Here is an 18,029-nt window from a genome sequence, read left to right on the forward strand (position 1 = left end):
TGAAACTCATCTAATAGCTAAGAAACTTCTCCCAAGAATAGAACATCATTGTTAATTACGACAAAGTTATGGGCTTTGTTGGGAATTTAATTTTGCTCCAATTCAACCTGAGTAACTCAGGTTTTTCATGATTTAAGCTAAGTTTGCTAGAGTGAATTAAGCAAGCACGGCAGTTTGTTGAGGAATATGCCATTCGGCCAGTCAACACATTTTATCCGCTAGTTGTAATATTTCTTTAGAGAACACCTTTTGTAATATGAGTATACGAGGAGATTTATGTCAAAAAAAATTACTCATATCAGGATATTTATGTCAAAAAAAAATATGGCTTCCTATTAAATGCTCCTTTAGAATGCATAAATTTTATAGGATTTTCATATCCTATTAAATGCTCCTTTAGAACACATAAATTTTATAGGATTTTCATAGGAAACTGAAAAATTCTCATGAAATTGCTCCAAATAAACTAGGCCCTAAAAGTAAAATTAGTAATACTTTTTTTATAAAAAAAAGTATTGTCTTCCTAAGGAAGGACTGTACTCTTTTACATATGTTAAATGAGAGCCAAACTCACTAAGCTTTTTGGTTGGCCACCTAGGGTGATCATAAGGAAATGTGTGACCCCATATCTCATACTTGAGCTTTCATCGACCATATCTCTCCATTCATTTTTCAAGGCATTTTCTTGACATAGTAAGAGAACAAAGGATTTGAGGACAATGGTGCCCCCCCTCCTCTGGATCTAGTGGTATCTTGTATGGTATGTTCATGTTATAATTTACTATTTGATTATGAGGTGTAGTCAGCCAAGTGACAATCTATTGTACTAGCAGTTGGTTTTAGCAATGGGCTATTAGCCAGCAGCAGGTTATATTATTAGACTCGCTCTAAGATGGCATGGCAATTGCCCTATGCTTCTAGATGATGTCGACATCCATGTTGTTGACAATGTGGTTGACAAGTAGGCTTGTCATTTGTTGCCGTGCTTTTTTGGTTCCTCGGATATGGTATTACAAGCAGCTCTAAATGTTGGTAAATCCGGTTAATTGTTATTAACTCATGGACCTTTCTAGGATTTTGAGGAATCTATACAGGTCAAAAAAGTTATATTTTCATGTTGATTGAGAACAACAAACACTTCTATGGTTAAAAAAAGAAAAAGGTAGGGTTCAAAGCTTGTGCCCTATTATACTTTTGAGAAGGTAGTCATACATATATTCGCAAGATAATCCCTACTTTTTATAAAGTTAATATTATTCTCTCTTCTCTCAGGAAGCCACATCATCTCAATTATTTTTAGCCTTAGGATGATATATTAAGGGTGTAAATTAAACCACATCATCTCAATTATTTTTAGTCTTAGAATTATACATCAAGGGTGTAAATTAAGTCATATCATCTTAATTATTTTTAGCCCTAGGATGATACATCAAGGGTGTAAATTGCATCTCTTCACATCACATCAATTGTTTTTAGCTTTTGGATGGTTCATCAAGAGTATAAATTACATCTCTTCTCTCAAAAAGCACACCATATAATCTAACTATTTATAACCTATGGATAATTGATAAAGGCACAAAAATATGTAAACACACGAAAAAAATTGTATAGTAAGTAAGAATTTTTTTTAGAATGCATATATACTGTATTATCACACATTTTTTTAGGAGCAATGCGCGGGGTATCCATCTAGTTTACCATGTATTTAAGTTAATGCTTTTTATAGAGATTGGATTTTAAACCCTCGAGAGGATATCCCCTCGTTTATTGCATGCTATCCAGATAGTCATCAAAAAATTTTAAAGAAATTGTAAAAATAGATTAATATAATATATATCACTACACAAACATGTAAGTTCAAATATGACTTCTACAATCCATAGCAAAAATAATAAATATGACTATGGGTATACTTATATTATTTAGCGTTCAATTTGTTATTTTTGTTATGAATTGTAAAAGTCATATTTAAACTTGTATGTAATGATATATCTTATATTAATATATTTTTACAATTTTTTTCAAATATTTTAATGACTATTTGAATAACATGTAATAGATGAGGGTGCATTCCCTCGAGAGATAAGAATACTTTCCCCTTTTTATAAGAGTAGAACAGTTCATCTTGAACGCAAAGAAGTACTACAATAAGTTCACTATCATGCATTAAATTTGAAACCGACCTTGAATACAATTTGTCATCCATACATCCAAAATATGGTTTTTTTTACTAGAGAACTAGACATGAATTAACGTAAATAATCTTACACAATCTTAACAAGCATCATCATATCAAAAGCTCATAAAATATATATATATATAGCATCTTCTAATTAATCACCATAGCAGCCCATGCCGCAGCCGCCACTTTTCTTGCCCGTCCCGCTCTTCCAGCTCCCTCTCCCGCTCCTCCTCCCTCCGGCGCCGGCGCCATCGCCGGCGACAGCGACAGCGTTGCCGCTGCCGTCAACTTCGAACATGATCAGCCGCGCCTCCGAATCCCTCAGCTCGTCGTCGAGCTCGTCGTGCTGCGTGCGGACGTTCACGCAGGAGCACCGCTCGAGGGAGGCGAAGAACGCCGCGGCGATGCCACCGCCGACCCACCCGGCCACGCGGTCCAGCGGCCGCCCGCACCCGCCGTGGCCCTGCCCGTGCGCCGGCGACGGAGGCCGCCGCGTGCGTGGCGCTCGCGCTCGCGCTCCCGCGGCGCCGGAGCGGCCGCAGAAGGGAGCCCACCGCGGGGACGAAACGGCGCCGGCGGCCGTCGTCAGGCCTTGCATGGGGTAGTAGCTACTAGCTAGCTAGCTAGCTGAGCTCAGGTGTTGCATGCAGCAATGGCGATGCTACAAAGAGGGCAGCGAGAAAGGCCTCCCGTTTCGCCGCCTTTAGCTCCAGCTTTCGCTGTAATCGACAGTACTAATCTTAAAGAAAATAAAGAGAGAGAGAAGCGGCGCTGCACGAAAGCTTCTTAATTGGCGCCAATTGTTAAATTACAAAGTTAACTAACCTACCTACCGGCCGGTAGTTTCCTAATTTGTACTTGATAAAACTTTAGTGAATTACAGAATTACCCATGCATTACAATAACAATCTTGATGAAATTAAGGTCGTCTCTGTTACTGGGGATAGAAGTAATCAAGTAATCAAAGCGTTATTGAAGAAAAAAAAAGGTTCAATTTTTCTGTTTATCTCCTTAATTTGATGGTCTAAAAGGGCTGGCATCCAATTGGTGGCCACTAATAAAAAGTGGTCGCCACTAATAAAAAAGTTAAGTTTGGTCATAAAAGAAGAGATGAGCGGCTAGCAAGCAAAAACAGCTTGAGTTAATTATTTGTTGTCCCTTTTTGTGGGTATGGTGATGGGCACGGGGGCCACATTAGGTACACATGAATAAATGTCAAGGGTGTAAGTTTGGGCTGGACTGCCATGATGGTGCCCAGAGGGCCAGAGGGAAGGTGCGTTGTATCATGGCATTTTGTGCTTTTGTCATTTGTGGGCTGCCTGAAGCTTAAAACTCTAAGCTCTGTTTTCTGGGTAATTTTTTATATTTTTGGTGGAGCTCTAATCTCTATATTCTTACGTGACATGGAGTTTTCAGTTTTCAGAATAAAATGAAATGATTAAGACTCTATCTCTCTAAAATACGAACACAATAGCTTTTTCAAATAATCTTAAAAAAACAATTTTATCACTCGAACTATTGTATGGGATCACTTCACCCTCTAAACCAGCTTAGGTACTCACTCAGACCCAAAATAAATGATGATTTTGGATCCAAAAGTGACCACTTTACAGTACCATTGATTCAAATTAATAAATTTCTATGTAAGTTGTTTTCCCATCTTACCCTTGACCAACCTTCCACAGTTCCACTCGATCATAACAACCCCTCATTAAACAGGGGGTATGCAAGTCATTTTTTGAAACTTATAATTAGCACATAAAGGGTAGCATATATATTTTCTCTCCTTCTACAATTTTATTTTAAGCTGATTTTTTAGGGCCGTAGATGGCATCGTTATTAAAATTTGGAAGTATTTTCTGTTATTTCACGGCTGTTTTCTTAATCTTTGAAATCCTGGTGTTTAAATAAGTCTTATGTGCTCCCAACTAACATTTAGATAGTGATAAAAAAATATAAAAACATTTGGACGTAAGCAGTAATATATCTACCATCCTACCTAATTTCAATGTAAATATGATTTATACAAAGATAAAACATAAAAATATCTTTAGATGTAAGGTGAACCCTTTTTACTACCTAGGAGTTAAAGTGTCTCGGTAATATAGTTATAGGTAGTATAGGGGACCTTTTTTTAAAGTCCATTTTAGCTTACCTCTAAATTCATCTCAAAACGTAGATAGAGCTGGCCTGTACAATACCCCCACACCCCAAGATATTTTTACAAGTGAATTGTACTTTGGATCACCTTTTGTTACTTATGTTTCACTTTTGAATCACCCTTAAACCTCTTGTCGATGGACAAACCTCTCAAGCAGAAGATCACGTGGAAACCCCTTTGAGTTTGGCCCATGGAGCGCGGGAGGAAGTGATGTATCGCATGTGACGAGAAGATCCAAGTGCCCCGAACAGAGATTGGGACAAACTGGATATACAACTTTGGGCCTCATGAAAGCGCAATACCCTACTTCTCTGTGTTCTTATATTTTCAAGGTGTTTGTAAAGATTAAATCTCTAATCCCCTTCCTCTTGTACATGATCATCTTTTTAGTCTTTCTTGGAGGAGAATGGCTAATGAAATCTGATTGAATGTTCCTTTCATCTTTTAGAGGCACCATTAGTGGGCATGTTTTGCTCTCGTTACCATACGATGCTAGATTCAAATGAACGGTTCACGGGGGCATGTGCGCCCTCTCGAGGACCATGCAACGATAAGGACATAAGGTTGATAGAGTCGCTGACCATGGAACGACTTTTTGTGAGGGCTCACCCGCCATAGGTGTATCTGCAGTAGTTGGCTATTACCTAGGCCAACAACATGCGCTTACCTGGGGTTCCTAGGCTAATAATAGGGATATGACTAATGGTACAAGCCGGTGCATGCTCCCATATTTCAACACCTACATTCCGAATGAGATGGGCCACTCTTGTCTCAGTTAATGCTAGTGCGTGTGGCATGGTGTGTCAACCTTTTGGGCACGTCCGGTATCATGCCCGTGTGGCATTATATGACAGGTAAGATGGACTTTCGCTCTAAAGCTTTCTTTATGAGGACCCCACACATACCTTCGCTTTGATGCCCTTCTGGTAGATGTTGGGGAGGGGAGAGGGGAGCTCGATCCCCATTTTTAGATTAGCTGGGCTAACCAGACTCTTTTGATTCTTCTTCTGGGCTACCGTGACCCACATAGTAAGGAAACCATGGTTCCTGCATCACCGACCCCTATCTTCACTTTAAATCAGTCAAATTTGTCATTGTTGTGATTTGGACCACTCAGATAACTTTAGTAGCCTTGTCTATTATCTCTGTTGGCAAAGATATGACTGTAGATAGATTGGAGTTCTTCGGTGTATGAAAGCCGAGGTGTTTGAGGTCGTTGATATGAACTTATAAGATTGTTTTGGGTGTTTGGACCGTAATAATTACAAATTTATCAAGTCCACAGTGAAAATATATGTTTAGTTTAGAGGTGATCCAAAGTAAAACTTGTGTATCAAAATATGGTCCAAAGTGTAGTTTAATTTTGTTATATGTATTGCGGGGTGTATATACCCTATGAATTATTGAAGCTGGAACTCAAAAAAAAAAAAACAAGTTCCCTGAATTGTCTGTGAAATGTTTTACAGCTCCACATATACCAGTGTTATGTGGGAGTGGACTATTATATATAGAGGATATTTTCTCACAATGAATTAATATAACCGTAAATTAGGGTATTTTTGCAAGGGTGGAAAGGCTGGCAGACATAACCGTATTTTTTTCGTACAAACTGTTGAGCTCTAAATTAAGATGCGTGGTACATATTTTGAAGGAAAGGCAAAAGCTTTGGCTATGCGTGTTTTGCGTTGTTACGTACAAACCGGATTAATAAGCATGCACATGTAGTTGCGTGGGCACACGTACACTAGAATAAATTAATGCTTTTTTTTGTTGATTATTACTTCCAATGTACCATACTGTTACACTTGAATATCAAAGGCTCCCAATCAATGAATCAGCAAGTACTGTGTGTGTGAGAGAGTATAACCCTATGCACAATGGTGTGTAAAAGAGAACTTTTACGATTTTTAAATACCTAGATTTACTAATATTTTAGTATAAAATTTTGATGTGTCTAGTCACCAGTATCTAGCATTTAAAGGTACAAAATTTTTGTAATACAAAAATATTATACCTCTAGATAATTTTTAAGGTTAGTAAAAAAAAAAGCTTTGTAAAAATGGTACTCTAGCCTTTAGATTTTGTGTAAGTGTGAGGTAAGGCAACATAGAGGTAGTGGAAATAGAGGATGATGGTTTATTTGATGTTGGAAAGATGGGAAGACATAGAGGGAGTTGGTTATACATTTTTTTTTATTTTGTAAACATTTTTATTTTTAAATTTAAAAAATAAACTTTATTGCTAAATCTAAATATTTTGGTCACACCATATCACCTATATCACCTGGCATGGCAGAACAATTGCCACAACATTTTGACCAAAGTGACCAGAAAATGATATCATGGCAAAAGGGACTGGTGTGACCATGTTCTAAAATTTTCAGATCCAAAAATATATTCTAGTGGTGTTTAATTTTAAAATTAAGAAACAGTAAGGTTCCAAAAGAAAAACTGATGGAGACTTAAAAGGTAGTAATGTAATAAAACAAAGGAACTGTGAGTGTACATCCAGGTAATGGTGTAACGGGCCCGATAAATCCGAACCGCGCACCGTCTCGAAAGTTAAAGCTCCCATGGCCACGTCGGCCCACCGAGCCGTGCTGTGCCGGGCTCCCCGGCGCCCACCGAGCCGCAGCCTATAATCCATCGAACGTCTTCGGCGCCGGCCGCCCACTGTTTCGCCCACACCCACACGTAGTGCGTACAAACCACAGCCCCCCGGACGCAGCGCACACAGGTGGATCGATCAACAGTAACACCGCTCGAGCTCGGCCCCGCGACGTCGCAACCAACCCCGCAGGCTGCCCGCGCTTCCCGGTCATCTCATCACCCGCGCGCTCTGGCTGGTCGTCGATCGATCGAGTGGACGCTGGCTGTTCGATCGGCGCTCCCCCCGCGCGCGCTGTCGTGCGTACGTGCAGCCGGCGCCCGCGATGCCCGTTCCTCCCTGCGTGCGTACGGCGCGTGCGCCGCTGTGGCGACTGGGATTGGGCTGGCCCCAGGCCGCTTTCATTCGGTTTCCCCAGGTTGCAGGCAAGGGGAACGGATTAACAACGGCTCCTCGTCTCTTCTTCTCGGAGGGAAAACGACGTCATCCTCGTCTGCGCAAAAACCGAGAAAGCGATCGACCGCTTCTGCTGTGGGCTCCTTTCTGGGTGGAGTATTTTAATATGATGTTTAAAGAATTTAAATTGGACGGAGTTATTCTTAAATGGATTGTTTAGAACCTAGGATGGAAGCTAGCTAGCCAACTTTCTTTGGATTATAATCCTAAACTCATATTTTGTAGGAATTTTGCACATGAGCTCCAACCTCATCTTATCTTATTTTGTTTGAGAATTCCAATGCATGTCCCCTTTTATATGTTTTATCTCCTTAGAAGCCACCTAAATTCATGTATTATGTTTCTGTGAGCTTTTTAGATGCATTATCTTACAAATTCCTATATTTTATATACATGTAAGATTTGTTTATCCATAACATCTTAATTCTTCGTTTTTCTATTCCTCCGATTGAAAATCCTTTTGTTTCAAGGAAACCCTAAATATTATAATAGGACCGTAACAACTATTTCATTTGTTCCACGTTATAAGACTTTATAGTCTTGTCTAGATTTATATGTGTGCTAATGAATCTATATACATATAAAAAAGTATACATTGATATATTGATGAATCTAGACAAACTCAGAAAATCTTATAATATGAAACGAATAGTGTATCTCGCTGTAACGCACCAGCCCGTTTGAAGCCTGTTAGTAGTATGAGTTTGGCACATGTAACCCAGAAGTGGATGTGTAGTGTTAATTTAGTACTGCCTTAGATGAGTTCGCTTAGTGTAGAGCGAATTAATACAGATTTTAAACACAGGGTGTTACACTTACCGCATATAACGAAGGATCACAGAGACACAAATAGCTACTCAGTGAGCACTTAACACACCATGTGTCCACATGTGACGGCGACCTTGTGCTCATGAATGGCTTCCCTATTTTTAAGAGCATCGTAATGGAGTTTGGTCAGATACCGACAAACCATTGCGCCCATGTGTGGCTATCCATGTAAGGAGGCAACAATTATATTGACGGGGGAGTAAGATTAGAAAGTGATACTACATATGTATCGTCACTTGTCATTTGTCAGCAAATGCACCCCTAAATGGTTTTTTGGCTGTCTCACCATTCTTGTATTATTTCTTTTCTTTTTTTGTCATGAAGCCAAACACTGTACACTTGCTTGCCACCGCAGCCACATAACAACACGTACTGATTTTCTCAAATAGGTTAAAAAACGAAAATCCTTGAACAAAAGTTAGCTGCAAAACGGCGCCATGCATTCTCCCAACCTCTGAGCCCTATATAAAGCGACTAAAGGACATCATTTGTGTGCAGGTTCCATGACCTATTCTATTATTCGCTATTAATCCTACCCAACACAAACACGCCATGTCACCGAAGGTCGTCGTAGCCATTTGCCTCGTAGCACTTCTCCTTCCCATCCGCACAAGCCATGCTGGTAGAGTTGGGCCAGTTGAGCCCATCAAAGCTACCACTAAGGTGAAATTAATTCAGAAACCAAAACATTTTCTTCTCCTTTTTTTTTTGTTTTTGTTAAAGTTGTTCCATCTGATCTAGCTTCATGTGGACGTTGCATGCAGCAGCTCGTGCATGTTTTCCTCTGCTGAATTTACATGTGTTAAAACCATTGTGTTGTGCGTGTTTGTGCTTCGTCGCCGTAGGTTGTGGAGGGGAGGAACCGTGTTCAGGAGGAGGATTGCTCGGTGAGGCGTGTGCTCGCGGCTCACCTGGACTACATCTACACGCAGGGCACGCACAACTGAGGAGGAGATGTCTGCGGTAAAGACAGTCCTTGTAAAACTACGTACATGTCGGAGAATAAACTGCCATGCAAGCTCAACGTCTCGATGACAATGCGTGCATGGAGAAAGGACCGAGAGTCCTTCGCGTCTTGCCGGGTAGTAGCATACCACCACAGGTTGATGGGCTAGCTGACCTAGGTTTGAGACTCGCCCTCTACTTAATGTCTTTGGTGTGAAAGTTTAACCATTTTATATCCAACGATAATACATGTACGGGCTATATGTTGTGTTTGTAAGCATACGAGCGTGTATGTGTGGAGCTTTTGGCAAAGTTTGTAGTAATGATGATCAGGTAAACTTGTTATTTTGTTCGAAATTACGTATTCTCTCTATTTTATATTGTAAGACATTTTAATTTTTTTAAAAAAGTCAAACTTTCTTAAGTTTAACTAAATTTATAGAAAACATAGCAATATTTTCGACACAAAATAAATATACTATTAAAAATGCTTAATGTTAGATTTCATTAAATTAATTTGGTGTTATAGATGTTACTTTTTTATATACTTACTCAAACATAAAAAAATGCACTTTAGAGAAAATTAAAACATATTAATTATAATATGAAACGAGGAAGTAGCTAATTTGTCGGTGTTACGTTCACATCAATCAATTAAGATGTATGTAGTGTTCAATTAACTTTGAAATACTTGAAGACAGTACCACTGATATATAGTCAAGTTTAGCTAGCGACTTTAGCGTATCATATTTACGGCAAAGTACATAGCTTAAGAATACCTTGGTCCTCGAGCCCATTTACCCCAGAAAAGGAAAAGAAACATTTTAAAAACATGAGTTCTGATTTGCAAAAAAAAAAAGAGAGAGAGAGACTTAGTTCCCATGCTATGTTTTTTTAGCTGAAATTAATATATATATTTCAATTAAAATAACGAGTTAGGCAAATCGCTATCCGTCAACCGAGATACAAGTCAAATTAAATGTTAAAGTTTATTTTTTTTAGTTTACTTTGGATATTACGATGTAGGTCTTAGCTAGTTCGTGCACCACAGTATTCTTTGTAAGGGTATACGATGGATGCGCATATCAACACACCCCAGGCTCCGTACTCACACCACCACACAAACATGTCCTCAATGTTACTATGTTATTAAAGGTTAATGGCTTTGCTATAAATTACGAGTGATTTTTCTTAAAATCACATTAATATAACTATAGTATATAATTATAATGTAACGTAACTACAATATTAACATATATAATTCTAATATAATGTAACTACAATATGAGCACATGAGTGATTATATATATTGTAGCTATAATATAACTAGTATATTATTACGAGATAACTAGCATATAATTATAACTAGTATTAAACTATAAAGACTTTATTTATATGGTAGTTATACAATAGCTACATTTCTAACTAAATAGTACTTAAATTATAATTATATTCGTATGATTTTTTTTTAAAAAAAATCACTCTGGTGAGGTGATGTATATAGGCACTCCCAACGTCTGAAAGGGAAGATATGACTAACGCGAGGAAGAAGCTTGGATGTAAAAAATCCCAGCCGTCAGATCGAGAATGGGACAGGGCCATCTTGATCGGACGGTGGAGGAAGCGATTGAAAGGGAAGGTTTTCTTTCTGCTTTGGTCTCTCTCCCCACGGAAATCGTGGGGGAAAAACCAGCGAGGGCAAAGAACACAGGAGAGCGAGCCGGAGGAGGAGAAGAGGAGGGATCACCGGATCAGGATGCGGCTCTCCTTCCCCCTCGTCGCCGGCGCCGTCGTGTGAGTTCCTCCAACGCTCCCTGACATCTCTCGTCTCCCTGGAACAGGCAGCCCCCCTAGCTCAGATCTGTTGCGGCGTGGTATTGTGATGCTAGCCAGATTCGTTCAGCTTCAGCGTTCTTGAGGGCTCCCGATGTCGGGCGTGCATCGATCTTGATCCTATTGCAAGCTCAGATTATAGGGATTCTAAATCGTATGAACTCCGTCTAGTTCTTGCCCTGCTCATATCGCTTTCCTACAAGGCTTTAAGGGGTCAAAATCTAAGAGTAAAACGGGCGCCTGGTAGTATTAAACTGGCCAAATTATTATCTACGCCAATACTAGTGGCTCACAAAATCGAATGTATCTGAGGCTTTCAGAACTCGTTGTTTTACATCATACTCCCTCCATGTTTAAATATTTTTTTTCAACTAAAGGAGTAGTAAGAAAAAAAAATTGTGTTTCTTGAAACTCTCTACCGGTAGCATTTTGCAAGTAAAGCCGAACGTGATGAATGGTGACATCTTTATTTTTGCCTGGGAACATACATCGGTCTCCTTTTTCTATTTAAATAAGCATACTTATGTTGATTAGAAATTTTTTGGTTTATTCCATCTTTTAGCTATTACATCAGGGATTCTGTATTTGTATATTTGTGGAACAGTTGCGTATGTATGCATCAGTGTACTCTGTTGAAAAATGTTAAGCCTGACATAGTTCATCGTAATCGGCATTGGTAAACATCTGTCACTGCAACTGCAAGCTTAAGCAAATAAACGTAATAGCATATTTTTGGTTATGAACATACCTTCACTATTTTTAAACGCTTATACGAAATTGACATCCTTGTTCAGCTTGAAGTCATTAACATGTTACGGTATGCATTAATGTGATTGTGAAATATGATAGTGTCATGCCTGAACTGCTCTACACTCAAGTAGGTGCCGAGTTGTACATCACATTATCTCCAACTATTGGCTAGTCACTGTTGTTCCCCTGTAATGCATTGAATGATTCGTTTGTCATTATACGCATTTTGACTATTCAGATCCTGGTATTTTCGAAAATGCTCATCTACATGTATCTACACTGTAACAAAGATAATCTAAGTCGTCCAATTAACCTAACAGTAATGTGGCAAACTTTCCCTGTTCCAAACAGGGTGGCAAAAAAAATTATCTGACATCCATAGATCACATCTTTATTAGGACTGACCTTATCCTGCTTGACGTTTATAATTGTCTGCAGGTATGGCAGCTAATTTGAATCCTCTATATGGATCTTTTTAGTTGATTTTGGTCTCAGCTCGCGCTGTTTCGTTGTAGTGTTTTATTCATTGTCTTTACAATTGAATTACTGCTTTCTTGCATTGCAACCAGATTTGTTGTTATTGGCAAGCTTATTTTAATGTTCTTCCAAATATTTGCAGGATTGGAGTGATCTCGGGGAATGTTATCTTTGGGCCACCTCTTCAGAAGTACTGGGCAGAAAAGCAGCAACAGCAAGAGGCAGCAAAAGAGGGGCAAACTGGAACAACATAACACAAGTGCATTAATTTTGCTGAATTAGCGGCTGCCAACCTTACAACAAGTCATACAACCAGTACGGCGATGTTACTACATTACATTCTGAAACAACGTCTCCTTTACGTTGAGCCTATGAGCTAGATCAGTCTTTGTTAGCGTTGTTTGCGGTTAGTTGTATGCCCTAGGTGTTAAAGGACAGTGCAAAATGCATAGCTGAATGGATTATAATGCAAACCTCATTTTGGGCTATATTCAGTCTTATTTAGTCTGCGATAATTATCTGCAAATTGGTTGATACCCAATTGTTCTCTCTACCTGTTCTAGCTTCCTTAACAGGCCTTCGGCTCGGCCCGGCCCGGCCCAAGCTATGTGCCTTTCCCATTCTGAGAAATGGGAGTCGAGGCGGCGGGACACTGGAGACCATTCCCGCGCAATCGCAAGCCCTAGCCGCCCACTTTCCCGCCAAAAGAACGCGACCTGGCTCGCCTCGCCCCGGCGATCGCCGGAGCTGCGATTCGACGCGGGATGCCGAGGAAGGCAGCGCCGTCCGTCCAGCCGAACGCCGCCGCCGCAGGCGGCAAGTACTGGCTGCTGAAGACGGAGCCGGGCGAGTGGTCGTGGTCCGACCAGGCGCGCGCCCCCGGCGGCGTCGGGCCGTGGGACGGCGTCCGCAACCGCCAGGCCATCAACAGCCTCCGCGCCATGCGCGACGGGGACCGCTGCCTCTTCTACCACTCCGGCGCTGGGGCCGCCTCCCGCCGCGTCGTCGGCGTGGTGGAGGTCGCCAGGGAGTGGTACGAGGGGGAGGAGGTGGCGGACGGCGGGGGCGCCGTGGACGTGCGCGCGGTGGGGGAGTTCCAGAGGCCGGTGGCGCTCGGGGACATCAAGAAGGCCGCGGGCGAGGTGGAGGGGATGAGGGAGTTCCCGCTGCTCCGGCAGCCTCGGCTGTCGGTGATGGCCGTGCCGGCGAAGGTCTGGGACTGGATTTGCGAGATGGGAGGGGGCTTTGTGCAAGATGGGGAGGATGGAGATGAAAAATGATGCTTTCAAGGTAAGAGAAGCGTTTTTCTTTCTGCTTTTCCATTTCGTGATTCAACTAAGCTCTTCTGTGTGTATTTGCATTTACTCTATCTAGTCAAAAGTATTTATCGTTTAGGACAAAATTTAGTCAAAATTTTAAATTCCAACAACTATTTTTTTGTTAGGATTAATTTATGAAATCAAATATGTTTATGCTATTATGATGGAACCTTTTGAGAAAAATCTGTGTGTGTGCGTGTATATATATATAAATATATATATATATATATTGTATTTAAACAAAGCATTTAAGAAATAATTGATGGCCTATTTTAAAAAATGAACTAAATCTTATCCTAAAAGATAAATATTTTTGACGGGGGAGTATCTCAGTAAATTTTGTGCTAATTTTGTAGTTTATGTAGATGCCGCGATGTCCATGTGGGGAATTTAGCCAGAAGGAAGGTGGAAACATTTTTGTGGTGTAATTTGTCCTGCAGGAGATGGGAATTGAGAAGAACGCAACATAGGTTCTTTGATCCTGTTTCCATCTATCCACCATAAATATTGTTATTTAGTGTACTGAATACTCTTCTATCTAAGTTCAAAGTTAGGCCTCCATTGTGGTTGCTGTTGCTTAGCTTGTGGCTTGCAAGTTCCAACTAGTTCATCTACTTGCCCTCTGCTTTCGACCCAATGACATCGATACATGATGTTAGCGATTCCTGAATCCTGACGTGTTCGTGATGTATAGATTACCCACTATATTAGTAGTAAACAGCTTATATTGGATACTGTGAACAGAGTGGCTTAACTTAGTTCACAGATATATGAACAGAGAAGGGACATTGTCATCCATAATGCAAACTGAATTAGATATAATAGATACTACGTAGATAAATTTGCAGAAAGCATTGCCGAGTTGGGCCATGGGTTCTCCTTGGAAAATGACTTGTCTTAGCTGTTTTATTTTCCAGTGAGACGCAGCTGGCTATTTTTTCTTTTTTCTTTTTTTTGTGTGGCCTATCCATCTGCAGCACGCAGGCATGGCAAAGGAGTAAAGTTGGCACAGAATGTGGTTGATCAGCCAAGCAGATTCAGAAAATTTATGACCGAAAACATCCACCGCCGCCGGATTCAGGCAACTGGTCCGCAGAGGAGTGAGCTTATGGTATGGCGTAGGGCTGAAAACAGAGTGAATACGGACGGATAACACATATAGCGTATTTATTTTTATATTTTTAGGTGGATACGAAAACGGATACGAATATCTCAGATACGGAAACAAATACGAATTATATCGAATACGAATAAGGATCGGATGTAGTTGAACACGAATACGAAAATAAATATTTCTTAGAACATACAAACCACTCAAACCATTCATAAAAACAAATAGCACTACATATATATAGCTAACTTAATTGAGATAGTTGTCATTTTAGACTTTATCGTAGATTAAACACGTTATATTTAATTTCACGTGTAATACAGTGACAAGTTCACCACATAGCACATAATGAGTTTAACAAATACTGATAGTCTAATGGCACTAAAGCAGTTTTGCAGTAAACTGGTTGATGGGCCAGACCTGAAATTAAGTGGATTAAACTGATTTTAGATGTTCGCGGATATCCGCTCATTACAATCTTCGGATATCCGTCGGAATATCCGTATCCGTCGGAAACTGTCATACTGTATTCGTATTTGTATCCGAAAAAAATTATCCGTATTCGTATCCATATCCAAGTTATTCGGAAAATATTCGCTCCGAGCTATCTTCGTATCCTTTTTTCCGGAGCGGACGGAAACTATCCGCTCCGTTTTCAGCCCTAGTATGGCGACGCCTGCAATAAATTGTTGGGCTGGTTTTGCATTGCACTTGCTACAGGGCTTTGTTCTTGGGGTGGCTACGATGATCTGGAATTTGGGTGTTCATTTAGTATTAAGCTTTCTCCAATCTGGACAGGGCCTCGCTAGTCCAGGTCCAGATAAAAAGCCTCATAAATGCTTTGAAACATGATCTGCGACTGCGAGATGCAGCAGTGGCGCTGTGGCGGTGCCGGACAGCGTCAGGCGTGCACCGGCGTCTTCCTCGCCTTCAATTCCTCACACGTTCCCTGTCGGCGACCTGCTTGCTTGATCGCTCCACGGGATGCCTTGCACGTATAGCCGGCCGCGTTCGCAAACCCTGATAGGGAATATTTTTCCCTTTAAACGGCTAGATGTTATATTTTAAACAAATAAAAAAATTACTTAAAAATCAGATTAAGCTATTTTTTAAAAATTTACGATAACTAATACTTAATTAATCATATATATATATTTTTGTTTTGCATGCGCTCTCATCCTATCCAACTGTCACGAAACAGCGTGCACGACTTGAACGTTAACGTATTGCGTTGTGCGTAAATTCACTTAAAGCTGCATATTCTCCGTACATCAAAATATATTTGCCTCTAACTAAACCTAATCTTGTTCTTTTCTCATTATGGATTATAAACTATTATGGATATGATTATAAAGGATCTTCATGTAACATTCTAAAGCAACATTTTGAACTTTATAGTAGTTAGTCTTATATCCCCATTATTCCTTTTCAACTTTGTAGCAGTTAGACTATGCTTTCCACTAGCGCGTTTTCCAAACAAATAATCAGTCATCCACGTCTTTTTTAGTTCTGCTTATAAACCGTTTATAAGTCAAAGTTTAAATTTTCAAAATTAAATTTAGAGTGGATTTTGATTTTTTTCCACCTACGTTTATTTTATAACATTGACTTTTAGATAACTAAGAATAAGTATATAAAAAGTTTTATTTATAAATTATTTTTTATTTGTAAATATGCGGTTTGACGACCGTAGTGACTTTGAAACGGAGTCTTAGCTCAGTCATGTGCGATAGCTATCACAAAATGGGTGTGTTAATGTTTTGTGCATTTTTATTTCTCTATTTTTCTCAATCCTATATATTTCAGAGGAGCCCTTCAACTTCATTGCAACTACAACAGGTGAAGCGAACATGATGGCCTGATGGGCTAGAAATTCTTTTTAGCACTAGGATGGACCAATGGATATATATTATCTGAGTAGTCATTAATAATATAAAAATGATATATAGATCAATATATCGCTTGCAACTTCTATCAATCAACAAAAATAACAATATAATTATGAATATAAGTATACTAATTTTAGTTTAATTTGTTTTCTGCATCTTTCAGAAATCGAACTTAAGCTTATGTATTTGTCGAGTGATATATCTTATATTTATTAATCATGCTAAATTTTTTTCATATTTTTAACAAATATTTAGGTTCAAGAAACGAAACGAGCGGACGTTCACCCGGTGCTAAAAATCCATCTCCCACGGCCCCACGCTGGGCGTGTCAAGTACGGGCGTGCACCGGTGCACGTGAGTGGCGTTATTGGCCGGCGGCCAAACGATCGAAATCGTAATGGTCATCATTGATGAGGTGGAGGATTTGGGGGTCAAGGTGGAGCACCGCCGGTGGTGAGCCGGACCAAAAACTTCAAAAAGGAAGAGAGAAAAAAAAAGGCCATAACTCCACTCACTGACCATTGCACTCCTAGCTGCTGGTGATGGCGCCTGTGGCTGCCCCAACCTCCCCCTTCCTTCACCCTCCTCCATGTCTCGCACGCCTGTCTCCTTTAATGCCCCATCTACTTAACGCCGGTAGCTAGCCACCACCACCTCGCCCTCATCATCAGCTAGCTTAGCCATGGCCGGCAGCACTGCTCCCGTCGCTGTGCTCGTCCTCCTTTCGCTCGGGCTCGCGGCCACCGCGTGCCTCGCCGCGCGCGACGTCGCTGAGCTCATGTACTCCGCGCCGCCCGTCGTCGTCAAGAAGCAGCCTCCCCGCGGCGGGAAGCCGTCCCCGCAGCAGCCGGGCGCGAACCCCGGCGTCGGCGGCGTCGGCGGCGCCGGTGGGGGCATCCCGACCATCCCGGGCTTCGGGAGCATCCCCGGGATGGGCGGCATGGGAGGGTTCAACGTGCCCGGGATGGGCGGCGGGTGGGGCGCCGGGTACGGCACCCCGAGCGGCGGGTACTCGCGCGGCGGCGTGGTGGTGCCCACGGTGGTGTGCTCCGAGAAGGGCCCCTGCTACAAGAAGAAGGTGACGTGCCCCAAGAAGTGCTTCTCGTCGTACAGCAGCTCCGGCAAGGGCTACGGCGGCGGAGGCGGGGGCGGCAGCTGCACCATCGACTGCAAGACCAAGTGCGCCGCCTACTGCTGATCGATCGGACACGTACCACGGATCAATCTGTTCTGTGAAAAAGTATAGTATTCCACCAGGTAGAGTGTTTTGAGTGTGTGTGATGAATTAGGGGATATAATATATATATATGCAGTACGGTTAAAAGTTTAAGCTGATGCTTGCTGGTGTTTAGTTTTTAATTAGTAGCTAATCAGTTCCATGGAGTGTGTTCCTGTTTTTCGCTGCTCAGTTCATTGGCTGGTTCTGTGGCTACGGTATGGTTATGAATCAATAAAGAGAATTACTGTGAAA

At 41.0% G+C, this 18,029-nt stretch overlaps 2 protein-coding genes and 1 long non-coding RNA gene across 3 annotated transcripts; all 3 read left to right on the top strand.

Moving 5' to 3' along the window:
* The first annotated feature begins 7,072 nt into the window (after nt 1-7,072).
* On the top strand, nt 7,073-9,551 carry LOC107303863. The gene is made up of 3 exons (XR_001549831.2): nt 7,073-7,497; nt 8,733-8,897; nt 9,080-9,551. It is a non-coding gene; the product is annotated as an uncharacterized LOC107303863 (long non-coding RNA).
* Nucleotides 9,552-10,828: 1,277 nt separating this feature from the next.
* Nucleotides 10,829-14,400, top strand: LOC102711331 (thymocyte nuclear protein 1). The gene is given in 4 exon segments (XM_040522206.1): nt 10,829-10,973; nt 12,382-12,953; nt 12,956-13,529; nt 13,915-14,400. Coding segments are annotated over 2 exon segments (672 nt in total). The 5' UTR covers nt 10,829-10,973; nt 12,382-12,845; the 3' UTR covers nt 13,520-13,529; nt 13,915-14,400.
* Nucleotides 14,401-17,117: 2,717 nt separating this feature from the next.
* LOC102715750 (glycine-rich cell wall structural protein 1-like) lies at nt 17,118-18,029 on the top strand. Its single transcript, XM_006651619.2, has one exon. The coding sequence runs from the start codon at nt 17,241-17,243 to the stop codon at nt 17,754-17,756; it is 516 nt and encodes a 171-aa protein (XP_006651682.2). The 5' UTR covers nt 17,118-17,240; the 3' UTR covers nt 17,757-18,029.

This window comes from Oryza brachyantha, chromosome 3, assembly GCF_000231095.2.
Source record: "Oryza brachyantha chromosome 3, ObraRS2, whole genome shotgun sequence".
Classification (NCBI taxonomy): domain Eukaryota; kingdom Viridiplantae; phylum Streptophyta; class Magnoliopsida; order Poales; family Poaceae; genus Oryza; species Oryza brachyantha.